We start from the raw sequence: 16340 nt of genomic DNA on the forward strand, positions 1-16340 counted from the left end.
TTGAAATGGGTATGTAAACTTTTTATTTATAAACTTTGGGTCTATAAACTAATATTTGAATTTAAATTCAAATTCAAATTTGAAATGAGTATGTAAACTTTTGACCTATAAACTTTGGGTCTATAAACTAATATTTGAATTTAAATTCAAATTTGAATCGGGTATGTAAAGTTTTGACTTATAAACTTTGGGTCTATAAACTTTAGGTGTATAAAATTTAGATGTATAGAAATACTATATATAGAAAATATTTGAATTCAAATTCAAATTTGAATGGATATAATTCAAATTCAAATTTGAATCGGGTATGTAAACTTTTGACTTATAAACTTTGGGTCTATAAACTTTAGGTGTATAAACTTTAGATGCATAGAAATACTATATATAAAAAAAATATTTGAATTCAAATTCAAATTTGAATCGGATATATAAACTTTTGACTTATAAACTTTTGGTCTCTAAACTTTAGATGTGTAAACTTGAGGTGTATAAACTTTAGGTGCATAAATTTACTAAAATAGGAAAGTAATGCGGTGCCAAAAAAGGAAACCAGGTGGAGGGAGGGAGGGGGAAGGGGGATCGATCGCTACCCTTGTCGCCGGGCGATCGATCGCCCATTAGCACTTCCGGGGAGATTGTTGGGTCTAGTCTCACATCGGTAATTGAGATTGTTGGGTTTAGTCCCACATGACTTAAAAGGTGGGGACGGTCCTCACCCATCAGACTAGTCTTTTGGGTTGTGTAGGCTCAGAACCTAGTCTTTTGGGTGGTGTAGGCCCGGTACATGAAGTTGTGACGGCCTGTGGTGGAGTAGGCTCAATGTGACCTAGGTGGCTCACGGTTGATTGGCTGGGCTGCACACTCTAACACCATCCAAACTAATCAGATCATATGTCCACAATTTCAACACTCATTTGGCCAGTGAAATTTGCTTAATTGCATACCAAGACATGATAATGTAACTTTTCATGTTTTTGGTCAAATATGGAAACCGGCAAACTACATAAGCTAATGTTTCCTAGTGCTACGTACAATTCCACGTTAATTTCCAAATCCTAGAATTGATTAGTCTCCACTAGCATAGAGCCCGTGCATTGCAACGAAAAACAAATTAAGTTAAAATAAATTGAGTTTCTACTTTATTAAATCAATTAATAAGCACGTATTTAGTCCAAGTAATACTATAATTTTCCTTATTAAATATGTAAGTGATTTTAAAATCTAAAGAGAGCCAATAATTAAACGGGAGAAGACTCAAGACTCACTGAAAGGTGGTGTAACAGTATAGATTATAGGGCTCATATATCAGCGGTAAAGATGATATGAAAATAGACACAACCACTACTTAGAAAGTAGTAGTATATATTCTCTTTCCCAATCTATTTTTAATTCTCCAGAGCAATTAATTTTCTTCTATTGACATGCACTTTATTGTTGAAGTTATATTATGTCACGTTCATGCACCTTAAACTTTTAATTGAAATTTAAAGACTATTGGTCTGATGGTCTCCCCGGCCTTATAACTAAAGAGTTCAGATTTTTTTTTAAGCGTGTGTACTTTTTAAAATCTGTTTGTCTGTATATAATCATACCGTAGAAAAACGCGGGGTATCATTTAGCTTTTTTAAGCAAGAGAGAGCCAACCACAAAGCAACTCTAGTTGAATTTTTACCCTCTTAAAAGAAATAGTTGAATTATTTTTGTTTATCATAGTTTTTTTTTAAAAAAAATTTACTCTCTTCCCAATATTTTTAGCAAGAGAGAACCAACCTCTAAAGCAACTCTAGTTGAATTTTACTATCTTAAAATAAAGTACTTGTTTTTTGTTTTCTCAAAGAGTAATTTTTGTTGTATCAGTAGTACCAAATTCAAAGCAAGTGCGGAAGCACACTTGCACACTTCCTATATTTCTCTCCCTTTTTCATTCCCGCGATTTCAAGAGGCCGTTATTCTGCTGAATACAAAACAAGAGCTTCCCAGAAAGAAAAGACAATAAATTTCGTTTCATTAACCGATAAGATGCCGTAAAAGAATAATTAGTTACACATTAGCATTGATTTATGAGGAGCATACATCATACAACAGTTACAACTTTCTCGTACAAGTAGCGAAAAGTACAGATGCTTTAACTTTCAACTGCATGAGGTTTTGTAACTGCTACTATTTCACAAGTATAGTAACATTTTTATATCTTGTACAAACTGTATGTATTGCCGTTTGAAGTTTTGAGTTCCTCAGTTTACCATCATATCAAGGTAAGATCATGTAATCTTTGTTTTGTTTTATCATGTTGATAGTTCATCGCAGTCATCGTATGGAGGAGCCAAGGTACTTTCAGCTGGTAAAACTGATCTGAAACAAGTTGTAATTGGTAAGCAAGACAAGCATGGATAATGCTTAGTCCATAAAAGTTAAAATTGTAGCCAGTTCTAAATATTGCATGTTGCACCTACAGTTTGTAACCTAAAAGAAATTAGTGCCAGACAAGAATACAAGCATAATGAACTGACAACAGTATGTTTAATCAAGCTAGAGATAATTCAAAGCCATGGAGTTAATGAAATTGCAGATGCTCTTCACTAGATTCCTGAGCAACCACAAAGCAATTGTTGCTCATGACAATATTCTACCTCTAATTTATAACAGGGAACCAGCATTTTGGTTCTAAAATTTGCATTGTTCTGTATTATGAATAGAACACACAGAGGGATCCAATAGAACAATGTTGAGTGAAGAAAATGGATAATCTTCAAAGAAACTATCAATTCTTTCTTTATTAAACAAAGGGTAGAAGCAGTGTTAAGAAGATACCTCAGCCACCAATGTGAATCATAGGTCTATTTGCCGTCTTAGCAATATCAAACATCCCAGCATGTTTAGCTTTCTTCCTTTTAACCTGGGTAAAGTAAGTTGGCGACTAAACATGATAATATAACTAATGATATGCTATGCTCGTCCCAAAATGTAGCTATTTCTAGCTATGAACATGGACAAGTAGAGTAACTAATATCAATAGAAACCTACTAGCTGTCCAAAGGAACAATTGCCTCAGGTGTAGGCAGAGCAAGATCCACCTGTTCCAATGGAGGCAAAAGGGTGCTGGTAAACGTTAAAAGTATCCCAACATCCCAGGTAACCTTGGATATAATGTGCAGTTTATACCAGGAACAGGATAGTTCGCCTCTGCTTATCTTCTACCCAATGTGGTCCAAACCAAAAATGCATGCCCTTCCTTCCTCAATGGAAATCCCAGAAGCCAGGAGACTCTACTTCTCTTTTGGTACTTATTTGCGATGCTGATTTTAAATTTTTGTCAAGAGAAGCAGTCTTTTAACATAAAAATCATTTTCTTCTCAAACAAATTAATTGAATTCATATGTTCTTAAACTGCTCAGATGAGAGAGAGAAAAACAGTTAAAAACCTTTTGGTATCGTGTTCTATGAAAGGAACAGGAGTGGATTGAAATAGTTGGTGCAAGATTGTTATTCGACAATAAGAATAAATGGTCTAGATTACTGTCTTTCATACAGAAGATGTCAACCAAGTGAATTTCTACACATACCGCAGCGCTTATTATTTCTCTGAGTCCAGCATCATCAACACCAGCTCGAATAGGCTCTCTCAGGCTCACCTGTACAAACCAGAATATTTGTACTCATTTATTTTTTTTTAGCATTTTGCAAAGAAGACTTGTTCCTCGATTTTTATCCATTCTTGTCCAATGATATTAATACAACAAGAAAAATAGAACTGTACAAGGAGATTTCACTTTTAAAGAGACAACTGGAATTAACAACCTGAATTCTGAAATATACAGTGAATTTAAATAATGAGAAATAGGACTTGCAGAAAGTCGGTCAAATTTTACTCTGATTAAGGTTTAATATATCATGGACACTGGATCTGCCCCCACTTAACTTTCACTTTCAGATCTAAGGCACAGCACACCTAAACAGAAATTCCAAAAGCAACAGAAGGAAACAAAGCACATGAATACCATTCAACCCATCCAATCACTCATTCAGATTGTGTTAAGACAAAAAAGATGATATAACATGCTTGGAACATCCTGAGCATTTTTAGCACTATACAGAAATATGTGTATTGATCTATGTTCAAATAGTTCATAATTGTGAAGGAAAATCAATGAGTACACATGGTTCAAGTTTGCATGATTATGCGTGACACATTAACACTGATTATGGTATTCAAAATAAGAGGCCACAACATCAGTGAAAGCACAAAAATTGTCCCTCATGGAATCCAAAGTAGAAAATTGACATATTGGCCCAAAATATGATAGGAAAATTTGCAGAAATACAAGTCAAGGTTTCACAAAGTGTCTGGTTAGCATACCTCTGAGGGGCCAAATAAGCACACTTTCAAGTTGCCATCAGCCAATAGTCGTAATCTATTGCAACCAGCACAAAAATGCTCTGTCATCGATGTAATAAACGAAATTGTTCCAGCATGACCATCAATCTTGAAATTCTTTGCGGTCTCTGACGGATGATCTTGAAGTCTCTCTACACCTTTAAAACGTTGGCGCTGATCCCCAAGGTTGCAAGTAAGAAAAATTACTTGTAGCTTCCATAATAATAATAATAAAACCACATGTACATAAAATGGCTAGGATGCTAGATGCAGGCGGAAGAAAGAAAGGTAAAATGTATAAGGGAAGTGAACTTTTCAGAGGTGTACCTTACCACTTTATCCATCATCTCTGCATAAGGAACCAACTTCTTGACATTCCAAACATTACCATCAAACGGCATAAACTCTATAAATCTGACATTGACAGGCTTGTCTCTCGTCATTTCAACAAAATCACAGATCTCGTCATCATTCATTCCACGCATGACAACGCAGTTGACCTGGCAGCAGAAAAAGGGAAAAAGAACCAATTAAACTGAGGATAAATGCTCAATATGATGCGGATATAGCTCCAGTTTGTGGTATGTTAAAAAGAAGACAAACTGCAGAAATTTCAGGTATGCAAAAATCTGCATACCTTGACAGATTGGAATCCAAGTTGTATAGAAGCATCTATCGATTCCATGACTCTCGAGTGCCCTTTACGTCTTGTCATGAACTCAAACTTTGCAGGGACCAACGTGTCCAAGCTAATATTTAGAGCATTGAGCCCACATTCTTTCAACCTTGGGAGCTTCTTAGAAAGAACGAGCCCATTCGTGGTCATCGCAAGAGTTTTCAGCCCCTTCAAGCCGGAAAGATGCAAACAGATATCCTCGATATCCTTTCTAATGGTTGGTTCTCCGCCGGTCAACCGGATCTTATCCACACCAGAAGTAACGAACAGGCCGGCAACTCGGATTATCTCATCATGCGACAGGAGCTCTGAGTTTGGCGTGAGCTGAACTCCTTGGGCAGGCATGCAGTACTGGCATCTCAGATTACAGCGCTCGGTCAAGGAGATCCTCAGGTAGTTGTGGAATCTCCCGAACGAATCGACAAGCATGTCTGACAGTGGCGCCTCACTCAGTGCTACCTCTGGCACATTAGCACAAGAAGAAGTTGCATATAACCTTTGACTATCATCAGTAGCTTTGGATAACGGGCAAGTGCTCATCAAACATCGGAGCCCCACTCTCATTGCATCAACCTGAAAATTTTGGTTTTGACTGTTACAGCACCAGAAAACAAGCAATTCGTTTTTGACTGGAAATTAAAAATTAACAGCACAAGCTCATCCCTTCGATGTGATATGGTACTGCATCAATACATCATTACTTGATTATTACTAGTACCCAACGCACAATTACAGAGACCCAATGCATAATTACAGTACAAAGACACAGCGACGTGCTTCTAGCTGAATGATTCATCCAAGAAAGAAAATGAGTAGAATCTCACCGCGCGATCAGGCCGGCGGCGGGCCAGCTCGGAGAGGCAACGCAGCGGCATCATCATCATCTGACAGACTATCTATCCCCTCTCCTCCTCCTCGTAGTAATCCCAGGAAGCAAACTTTTTGGGGGAACAAACAAACTTTTACACAGGTTAATTAAGAGGAGAGCTTCTTCCAGATCTACAAGAGAAAGCTAGGGTTAACGAACGCGAGCGAATTCCAGACAAAAAAAAAACTACTCCAGGTGGGAGAGAGATGAATGATTCATCAGAAAGGGGATGTGGATGCTCACCTCACCAGGATGCCCTCCCCTCCCGGCTCCCCTGCTCTGCTCGCCTCGACAAATGGAGATCGGCGCCGCCGACTCGCAGAGGAGAGGGAGCACGTGAAGGCGGCGGCGGCGGCGAAGGATGAAGAGGCGGAGTTGCCTTCCCGACTCCCGAGGAGCTGGGGCAGGTCAAGGTCGGTAGCAGCCACCCGACGTGGATGTGGGACCCCACCGTGTCATCATTTTATGATTATCCAAAATTCTCTTATACTCCTTCTATTCCAGAATAATTTCATTTTTTTTCTCTTCACCCGTTTGTCCCAAATAAGTTTATTTTGTCTATAATCATTACATTAGAAGAGCTTGTGGAAGTAGATAAAAAATATACGTCAGAAGTAGATAAAGTAGACAATAATTATATTAAGATACGATAAAGTGAGAGTGTTTTAGTGTTCTTTTTTTTATTATTGGTATGTGTGGGATCGGTAAAAGATGAGCCAAAAGAGATAATAAAAAATAAACTTATTTGGAAAAAAAAGTTTTATTCACAAATTATTATTATTATTATTATTATTATTATTATTATTATTATTATTATTATTATTATTATTGCTAATAAGCAGTACAAATAAACATATGCGAAACGATAGAAATGTGCTTTCAATTTTTCTTATCGTTTTAGTTTTATCATAAATTAAATATTTCTGTTGTTTTAGTTTTATCCTAAGTCAAATATACTATGTTTGATCAATTTTAGTTGGCCAGCATTTTTCAAGACTTCCATGTGCAATCCATATAGGTACACCAGGATGCACACCGAATTGGGATCTGGCGTATATACAACTGTCGCCGACAAATCTAGCAAAGAGAGCCGAGGCCATGGTCAACTGCGGCAGGAGTCAGACCGGACAGCTTGTTCGTCGCCGCTATCGTTGGGTTGGCTAGGAGAGGTGGGTCGCTTCCTTCTCGCCGCGATGGAAAGGAGGGAGATGGAGGAATCGAGAGAGACGTGGAAGAGAGGGATGGCGGGGGTGGGGCGAACGAGGAGATAAGGGATAGAGATTAATGGGCAGGGTAGCACGGCATGGGTCAAACATGATTTTTTTTTTCTCCATGCTGATTTTTTTGCGTGCTTGTGGGGCTCTAAATTTGGAGCGGGTAAATAAAAAACCCAACACTCATAGTATTTTTATTTGTGTCGTCTTTTAAAAAACCAGCGCTTACATTATATGTGTTGGTTTTTTTATAAACCGGTATAGGTGCCGATTTTTATTTTTGACTCCTCTGAGAGTTTAGGAGGACAGGAAAAACGTTATAGGTGCCGGTTCTAGCATTTCCAGCATCTATAGTAGTTTTGTGGTGTTCTACTACTGTAGTAGTGTTTTCTTCAAGTTGGTACAAAAGCTGTTCGAGAAATTTACTCCCTGCCGATCAATTTTTGACAGAAATTCATGCTGCATGAATCCATGCTGCTGTAACATTTCTGTTGGGATACGCGTAGGCTATGATAGCATAAATCAAAATTTTCTATCGCGTAAACCGGGAACCATGCAAGTATTAGATCATAGATCACTACCACTCGACGCGCTGTGCAGCGGAAAAAGACGTTGAGAAGTCGAAGGAACTCTCGCGAAGTAGCGCGCGTCGATCGCACCGGCTCGACCTTCTCCTCCTCGTGCGTTCTCCTCGCCGTACTCTCGCACCGATCAGCACCGCAAACCAGCGGCGCCTCTACCGGTATCCACACGTACAGAGACGGAACGCCACGCGCAGATGTGCTAGCACCCGCGCGCGGCTAGGGTTTTGCTCGGGGAGGGAAGTAACGGCTAGGGTTTCTCACGTGATGCAATACCTCCGCCGGTCACACCCCTCACGAATATATAGGATCCATCACTCGGGCCTCCAAGGCCCGTAGGACTCCTATTCGGATCCTTATCCGAATTAAGCTCATATTGGATCTCTATCCAATTCCCTTATTCCGGCCCATTAAGCGTGCGACCCTATAGGTTCATATATACTCGGCTGTAACCCGAAAACTCCTTTTCGGTCCACGCGTCAACAGCGGCCCCTAGCAGAACGTATTGACCCACCGGACATACATAAAGATCATATCGGCTGAACCTCTAGTGTATACTTGTATGAACCCCTTTGCCTCACTATATCGATTAAGCTCAAGGATAGATATGTGCCATCCTCTAATAGCTCAATCATTCACTCGAACCTGTTGATAGATTATATAACTTGTGATTGACTCCTCAATCACCTTTGGCATGGCCATGCACTTCCATAATCTACAACATCGAGGGGCCTAGAGATATCTCTCCATAGGAGGGGCAAATCCCATCTTGATTATTCATATTCCACTACATGTTTCATAGCATACCCGAAAACTACTTTTATAACTACCCAATTACGGAGTAGCGTTTAGCAATCTCAGGTCTAAGGATTCAACACCAACACTTAATGAGATCACTGATGACACAACACATATGGCTCTTGCAGTGTCTCATGTTGGGTCTATCCAACAACATGTGTCCACATTATTAATTTGGTATCTCTATACCATGATCCATGAGACATGATCATCAATTAATACATGTGCTGATTATATAAATATATTTGTTCCACATATGATATTTGATCAGGGATCCTTTAGAAATAGTAACAAACAACATAAAGAGTCTCATGAAAGTATCACATATTCATTAACTAATAAGGAGTTATCTATTTCAAGAACAATATCGGATAAATATGTAAACATAGTATGTGATACAATCATCTCTATGATTGCCTCTAGGACATATCACTAACAGATTCTCCCCAAACAGTACACTGCAAAAAAAAAGGGGGAGAAAGTTGCATGAAACGTGTGGCTCTAAATTGTTCAGATGCCAAATCGATTTGTTGTTTGTTTCATTGAACGGACAGCCATGTCGCACTGACGAAGACAGCATAATGCATCATCACACAGTTGGTGGCTGGCTCATGCAGATGTGGCGAGCCAGCAGCGTGTTGCAGAGTTAATAATAACCATAATTGTTTCTTGTAGTATTTGATGACACTTATCAAAGCGGTCGAATTCAATCTTATGATGGCTAGGTCAGGTGTTTGAGATCAGAAGAACAACAGGTTTCAGCAACCGCATAATTGACAGGCAAATCATTCGGAGGCATTATTGGCAGAACAATAGTATTATTAGTATCTTTTAGCAATAGTCTGAATATGCAGGAAATAGTACTATCTTTTAGCTAGATATGCCTAAAATCTTATTGTCATCACTGTTGCTGAATCATCTGTTTTCTTGGCACTGCATTGTCCTGCTGTTTGTGGGGGGTCCTGGCATGTTTGTTTGCAGTGAGAGGAAACTGATCTACTGCTATGGAAGCAGAGATGTGCTGCATCTGCATCTAAGGTGCCTGGCCGATCCTGATGTGCATCTGAATTCTCAAAAGCCTGCTCAGGCCAGAGCATACATAACATGAGTATCCTGATCTCCAAATAGTCTGACTATGCAGGAAATATCTTTTAGGTTCTGAGATTTTGTTTCATTAAGATCAGAAAATGAAGTGGGGACGCAACAACTGTCGTGTACCGCAGCAGCAAGAGCATGATAATTTCAAACATGTCAGTCACATAGATTTATTAGAACATGACTATCACAGGACAAATTTTGGAGGTGACAGCAGACCTTCAGTACAAGACCTGAAATTCAGCATCTAATGTGTAACCTTCCCCCTTTTATTTATCTCACACAGGTGATTATTACATTTTACAAAGCACAAACGATTAATAATATATCACAAGTTCACAACACTGCTAAACAAATCAGGACACAACAGTTCACACAATCACACCATAGTTTTCACACCCGAAGGATTAAGAAGAGAAGGCACTTGTCAGATGGTTCGAAGCATATGCTTACTGAAATGGAGAGAGCAGAAGGCGGTTCAAGGCTCTACAGCCAGCTGCCCCGCACCGCAGAGTTACCGGTCACCATGCCATTGGTGGATTTCGAGTTGCGAGGTGCAGAGGTGCTAGCCTCTGCTTGGTTGGCGGGATGCTTCCCCAAACTCATGCCATTTGCAAACATTGACAGGATGTTGCCACCATGCACCCGACCCTCGTCAGCTGGAGCTGCCACACGACGAGGAGCCTCCATAGGATGCGAGAAAATGCTGCACCTGCTTGTTTCAGTGTTTGAAGGTCGATCTCCCTGAGAAAGTGCATCGCTGACAACGCTGAAACCCCCATGGACACGATTTTCATCCACCTGCGGATTGTGATAAACACACAGGCCATTCTTGCCTCTTGCAAGGCGCTCACAAGGAGTGTCACCAGCTCCATGGTCAGATCCTTCGTGACCCCACAAGCAACGCTTGCCGCCTCCATGTGCCTTGCAAAAGTTAGTGCTTCCCTGTGCACTCTTATCACATCCAGAAGATTGGCATCTCTTGCCCCCGCCATGGCCAACACAGCGGTCAGTACGGCCTCTTGCACTCTTTGTGCATCCTTCTACCACACACCTCTTCCCACCTCCATGGGCAACACAGCAAAGGGTTCCGCCATGCACACTCTTAGTACAACCTTCAGCTGAACAACGTTTGCCTCCTCCATGTCCCTTGCAAAACGCTGTACTTCCCTCGGCACCCTTTTTACAATCAGGGTGTGTGCATCTCTTCCCACCACCATGCGCCTTGCAAAAGTTGGTACTTCCCTGAGCTCCTTTTCCGCAACCATCTTGCTGACAGCGGCGCCCACCTCCATGAGCAATGCACAAGCCTGAGCGCCCTTCTGCACTCTTTGTACAGCCTGCATGTTGACACCTTTTGCCACCACCATGTTTAATACAGCGACCAGATTTCCCTCTTGCTGCTCTTTTGCATCCTTCATGGCTACAACGACGGCCACCACCGTGAGCTATGCAGAAGTCAGTACGACCTTCAGCACTCTTGGTGCATCCAAGGTGTTCGCAGCGCCTTCCCCCACCATGGGCCTTACAAAATATTGTCTTGCCCTCAGCCCCCTTGTCACAACCATCTTTTTGGCACCTTCTACCCCCACCATGAGCAATGCAACGCCCTGAAGAACCTCTGGCTCCTTTCATACATCCTGGGTATGTACAGTTTTTTGTGCTACTGCTGCGCTGTTGTGGACGAGATAAACCGGAAGTACAGGCTACTGGACTTTTTGGCAGTTGAAGCAATGTTGGCATTGGAGCCGGACCTTGACTCTGGTTAGAGCTACCTGGGAAAACCTCCCTTGGAGAAAATTCACTCATCTTTGCAGTCTTATTAAGGAAAGACAGTACCTGACAACCAGATGGTCGGCGAGCAGATGTAGATCCTTCATCAACTGTTGGCACTAAGTCCATATAGTATGGCTGCAGACTTGGGCTATTATATTCAGTCGCTGCAGTGAAGTCTGCACCAGTAATAGCAGACTGGGATGACAAAGACAGCTCAAGATTCAATTCAGGCTTATCCAAAGCCCTCCTAGAATCACAGGCCCGCTTATCAAGCCTGGAAGTACCTTCATTGCCCAGAGTAAAATGATTCAAATCCAAATCAATAGAAGAACCATCATCACTACCCTTAGCAGAAGATATGGTGCAGCCAGTACCCATGCTTTGCTTGCTAGATTCTGAGCTTGATGAGTTGCCCAGCCCTAGTGACAAGCCATCAAACTTTCTCTTGGTCCCTCTAGGCAGGTTGTATGAACTGCAATGAGCTAGCACATCAATTTGACTAGAAGCTGTAGGATGGCTGACTGTGGAGATGACAGGGAACTTGCCCACATAGGCATTTGGATTTGAGAAATTTATAAACGCTGACCGCCCAAGTCTGGGGTCCATTGCTAGAGAATTTCTCAGGAGACAAAACACAGCCAATTTTTTTGCCAAGTACCAGATAACCTCACTTCCAGATTAAATAATGGTTAACAAAGCTAAAAAGTTAGAAATCCTAGGGTGATGCAGTTCGTTGATTCTTTGCAACCTCCACTGACAAACCCAGAAGTATCTCTATGATCCATCTTCCAGTGCTCTAGATAGATAGATGTTATTCGTTCACAAAGCAGTAACAATTCTATGCTTCAGAATAACCAACTACCATGGATTTCATTTGGCCAAGTGAGTTACGTTCTGCAGATAACAAAAGGACAAAGATATGATCAATGATCATGATAATACAACTCATACACACAAAAAAAAAAGAGGACAACAAACACATATAAAGAAAATTAGGATGTTATATGCTGCTACACACATGAAGAGAAGATACAAAAGTTCATATGATAGCAGGATCTCTACATGCCTCTCATGCATTTGAGGGGCATATGTTTGTGTGGCTTTTCGTTGTACTCTTAAAAAAGAGAGTACTCCAAAATTTTGTCTAAAATTCAGATGATAAAAACAGGATTCAAACTTACTGTATAGCAAGTGTATTAACAAAATATAGGAAGTCTGGTTGCATCAACAAATCTAAAGTAAAATTTCATCAATTGAAGTGAAATAGCTACAAACAAAAAAAATACCCTGATCCTTTGTTACGGCAATGATAACAGGCCAATTCAAGCTCGATAATGCACTTATATATGAACTATTAATTCCTTAAGATAGAGTAACTTGAAGTTGAAGCCTATGTTTATTACCAGTAAAAGCCAGAAGCAATGGCCCACTTATGCTTGAAGCAGATAACCCTAAAATTCAGCAACTGTGCTCAGCAAACTGAAAATAGAAGTCAATATTAGAGACTGATCAACATGGATTGTGACTATGTGAGCAACCAAATAAGTAAATACTAGTAATCAAGTTCTAATATAGATAACCAACATTTATCCAATCACCCATATGGTCACCACAGCTGTAATTATTCGGTGAAACCCACCCAGTAATGTGGCCTAACTAGCAATAGCATGGCAACAAGTAGGGGAATCTGTCACTTTTATATACCTAAAAGACACTCTTAGAACACTGCTAGTCATCTGTAACGGCTATGATTCTATCACTACAATTTGGGGGGGGGGGGGGGGAGTAGCTAAATTTTAGTATCCAACACTCCTATATTCCAAAAAAACAAAGAGATTTGGCACAGCTCAAATAAAAAAGAAGCAAAACTTTCAAGAAGACAGTGATAGAGCATATATTCTGCTACAGAAATGTGTGCTTAAAATTCCAATCATGCATACCAAAGCTTACAGCTTTATACGAGGAAGGGGAATATTAGCAGGTCCTAACAAATTCAAGAGGATAAAAAGTAGCAAATATGCCATCAAAGGATCAATAGGGCTGCAATATTATACTGCATAGATACCATAATTCAAAATTCATTTCTATCATTGTTGCAATTTGAATTTGGTTTCATTATTATCCAGATAATACCCTCAAATGTAGAAAATGTACAATTACTAAAACATCTTTGTGCATCTTTCAAAAACAAGGAGCTAGACCATCAATCTGCTCTAAAACTCTCTAATAGTTGAATTATGTATGCTCAATCAATGCCCTGATCACTTTCAAAGTTCTGAGAAAGAGGGAGGATGATTTGAAGATTTAATGAAAACAACTGTAAGTGATATAGCAAATCTAAGAGTCTACCATTCCTTCAAACACCAGAATCTTCTTATATCCAAAAAGAAAAAAAAAAGAAAAGGAGAGTAACCAGGACGGTATCTCAACCTCAACGCTGTAAAGTTCTCTCCAGAGAAGAAAGTAATCAAGGTAAAAACAGTATCATACTTTTGCACAGCACATCAGTTCAAAACTGATCCAAGAATATGAGTTCACTACTATAATGAATTCAGAGACTATTCCGACTTTTTGCTCATAAAACCGCAAAATCTGCGTATAGTATTTCAACAGCTGGATCCATGCTCCTCCAAACCAAGGCTCAAACCCGCACAAAGATCTCCTTTTTTTCCCCAAACAAAATCAGAACAGTCCACCAACTAGAACAGAAGATACTGTCAACGCAAACAAAAACCGAACTCACTAACAACAAACAAATTTCTAAGCACGCCCACCACCATCTAAAAGAAGAAAGCGTTCCAATTCGTCTCGCCGCGCATCTGTCAACATGGAGAATCAATCGCAACTAGTCTCTTCTCCAAAGAAACTCTCCCCAGAACACGATGAAGATTCAGCAAATACCATAACGAATTCACTAAAAAAGCAACCTAGCCAGGCCCCAACGAATTTGCACTAGAAACATCAGCGAGAGCACGCAGGGGCACAAACCTTGCACCCCACCTCCGGAGCACGGGACCGGAGTCGGAAGGCTTAATTCGCGGCCTCCCTCGCGGTTAAATAGAGGGGGAAGCGCGCGCCACCGCGACAGGAAAAACAATGAATTCGCGCGGAAAAAAAAAAAGAGGAAGAAGGAAATTGCGGGGGAAAAGAAGAAGAAATCGCCTGGCCTGTAGCCCGGCGGCAGAAACGACGACGACGCCTGGAGGAGGAGGAGGAGGAGGAGGAGGAGGGGATCAGGGGAGGGCAACGCACCTCGCGGCGGGAGGATATCCCGATGCTGCGACGGCGGCGGCGGCGATGGCGGCGAGGACGCAGGTGAGGTGGGGGGGGGGGGGGGGGGGGAAAGAGAGAGGCGGTGATGCGATGTCGGGATGGGGAAAAATGGAGCCGAGAAGAGGAGGACGACGCAGGAGCCTCGGGTGGGTAATTATCGTGTTAGGTGAGGGCTTTATTACAAGATGCCATTTTGGCTCGATGGCTCTCCTCCAAGTGAGTGATACGATCTTTCCGCCTAATCATCTTACATTAGCAAGTACAATAGCATGCTGCAAGTCAGCTATAAATACATATGAATAAGATAAAAAGAAGAGAGAAAAAACGAGCTATAGATTTATAGTCAGTTACAGGAGTGTAGCACAAACTCTAAAATATTATGTGTATAAGAGGTGAGACTACATATTAATGCTATAGTACATAAGAGGTGGAGTATATATTTATAGGTAACTATTGTATAAATATATTTATAGGTAACTATTGTATGAATGAGCTATTAAATTGGCTATAGATGATTTGGAGCTAGTAGTTGGCTCTACTATTAAACTTGCTCTAAGCAAAAAGCGCAAAGACTATGGACAATAAAACATTCATTATCCTGTAGTTAATTCTCATCGGTTAAGGAGCAACGTCGCTTTATGTTTCGTGGATTGCATCTAGTTATAAATATTGCATGTAGTTGGACCAATAGAAATTAATTTTGGTTGGTTGCATATAGTACATTTAATGATGTTCATTTACTCTTAGCATAGATAAACAAAGATGCGCTTGTTAGAGGATAAGATGCGCTTGTTAGAGGATGATTATGTTGGGAAAACCTTAAAAACCTTATGTGGTGATCAAACTGGGATATATAGAGTACTGAGAAATTTATTTGGAATATTGTCTAGATTCGTATAGCTAGGATGTGTTGATTTTATTTACTTTTTTCAACCATGTATATATTTTTATACTGTACTCCCTCCATCCACAAAAGTTACGCATATTATTTTTGTCACCAAGACCTAGGAGAAATTAAATTATTTTGGATGTTACAAAATCAAGGAGTGAATGCAAGCATGGAACCAATGAATATTTAGATGACTCCTTGGGTTCTCGTCAAACATTTAATTTATCTCTTCATTTAAGTCTTAAATGCATAAAGACTACGAATAGCAATAATTTATTTAGAAAAACTTAAATGTAAAATATGTCTAACTTTTATGGATGGATGGAGTATGATAGTTTGATAGAGCTATACATGTATAAGAGAAAGTATAATATACGCTTGTACTGCCTCTTGTATAAGAGGAGTACGAGCGAGTATATATTTTAGTTTGTTTGAATCTTCAACATTTTAGTTGCACGTAAAATAAGATAAGTCATTGACATAAATAATTGAGTATTTGTCATTACAAAATTTAGAAATGAGTTTATTCAATTTTTGAAAGAAACTTTTATATAAAAAGCTTTTTAGAAAAACATACTCTCTCTCCGTCCGAAAATAAGTACGTACACTGTCCAAAAACAAAAATAAGCACCAAAACTTTGGGGCGAAGAGAGAGTATCATCATTTAATACTTTAAAAAACATAACGAGGAAAATATTTTTTTCAGTTGAAAAAAGAACGCAGACTTATTAGCTATGGCATTCTGTTTCTGTCTGTTAGGGAAAAAAAAAAGAAGAAGAAATGAAAACAGGGCAA

General features: G+C 39.9%; 2 protein-coding genes across 3 annotated transcripts; both read right to left on the minus strand.

Moving 5' to 3' along the window:
* Nucleotides 1–1979: 1979 nt before the first annotated feature.
* On the minus strand, nucleotides 1980–6354 carry LOC4328930 (GTP 3',8-cyclase, mitochondrial). Of its 2 annotated transcripts, XM_015771348.3 has the most exons (8): nucleotides 6163–6354; nucleotides 5876–6050; nucleotides 5013–5624; nucleotides 4708–4875; nucleotides 4358–4549; nucleotides 3564–3632; nucleotides 2812–2896; nucleotides 1980–2352 (listed from the first exon to the last, which is right to left on the minus strand). In XM_015771348.3, exons 2-7 carry the CDS (start codon nucleotides 5933–5935, stop codon nucleotides 2813–2815), a joined length of 1185 nt encoding a protein of 394 aa, XP_015626834.1. In that variant the 5' UTR covers nucleotides 5936–6050; nucleotides 6163–6354; the 3' UTR covers nucleotides 1980–2352; nucleotide 2812. The 2 variants fall into 2 exon arrangements, 1 of the variants encoding a protein (XP_015626834.1); XR_001543792.3 differs by having other exon boundaries at nucleotides 2812–3632.
* A 3501-nt stretch (nucleotides 6355–9855) lies between these two features.
* On the minus strand, nucleotides 9856–14804 carry LOC4328931 (uncharacterized). Its single transcript, XM_015770662.2, has 3 exons — nucleotides 14636–14804; nucleotides 12787–12862; nucleotides 9856–12277 (listed from the first exon to the last, which is right to left on the minus strand). The coding sequence occupies exon 3, from the start codon at nucleotides 11987–11989 to the stop codon at nucleotides 10094–10096; it is 1896 nt and encodes a 631-aa protein (XP_015626148.1). The 5' UTR covers nucleotides 11990–12277; nucleotides 12787–12862; nucleotides 14636–14804; the 3' UTR covers nucleotides 9856–10093.
* Nucleotides 14805–16340: the final 1536 nt, after the last annotated feature.

Source organism: Oryza sativa, chromosome 2, assembly GCF_034140825.1.
Source record: "Oryza sativa Japonica Group chromosome 2, ASM3414082v1".
NCBI classification, from domain to species: Eukaryota; Viridiplantae; Streptophyta; class Magnoliopsida; order Poales; family Poaceae; genus Oryza; species Oryza sativa.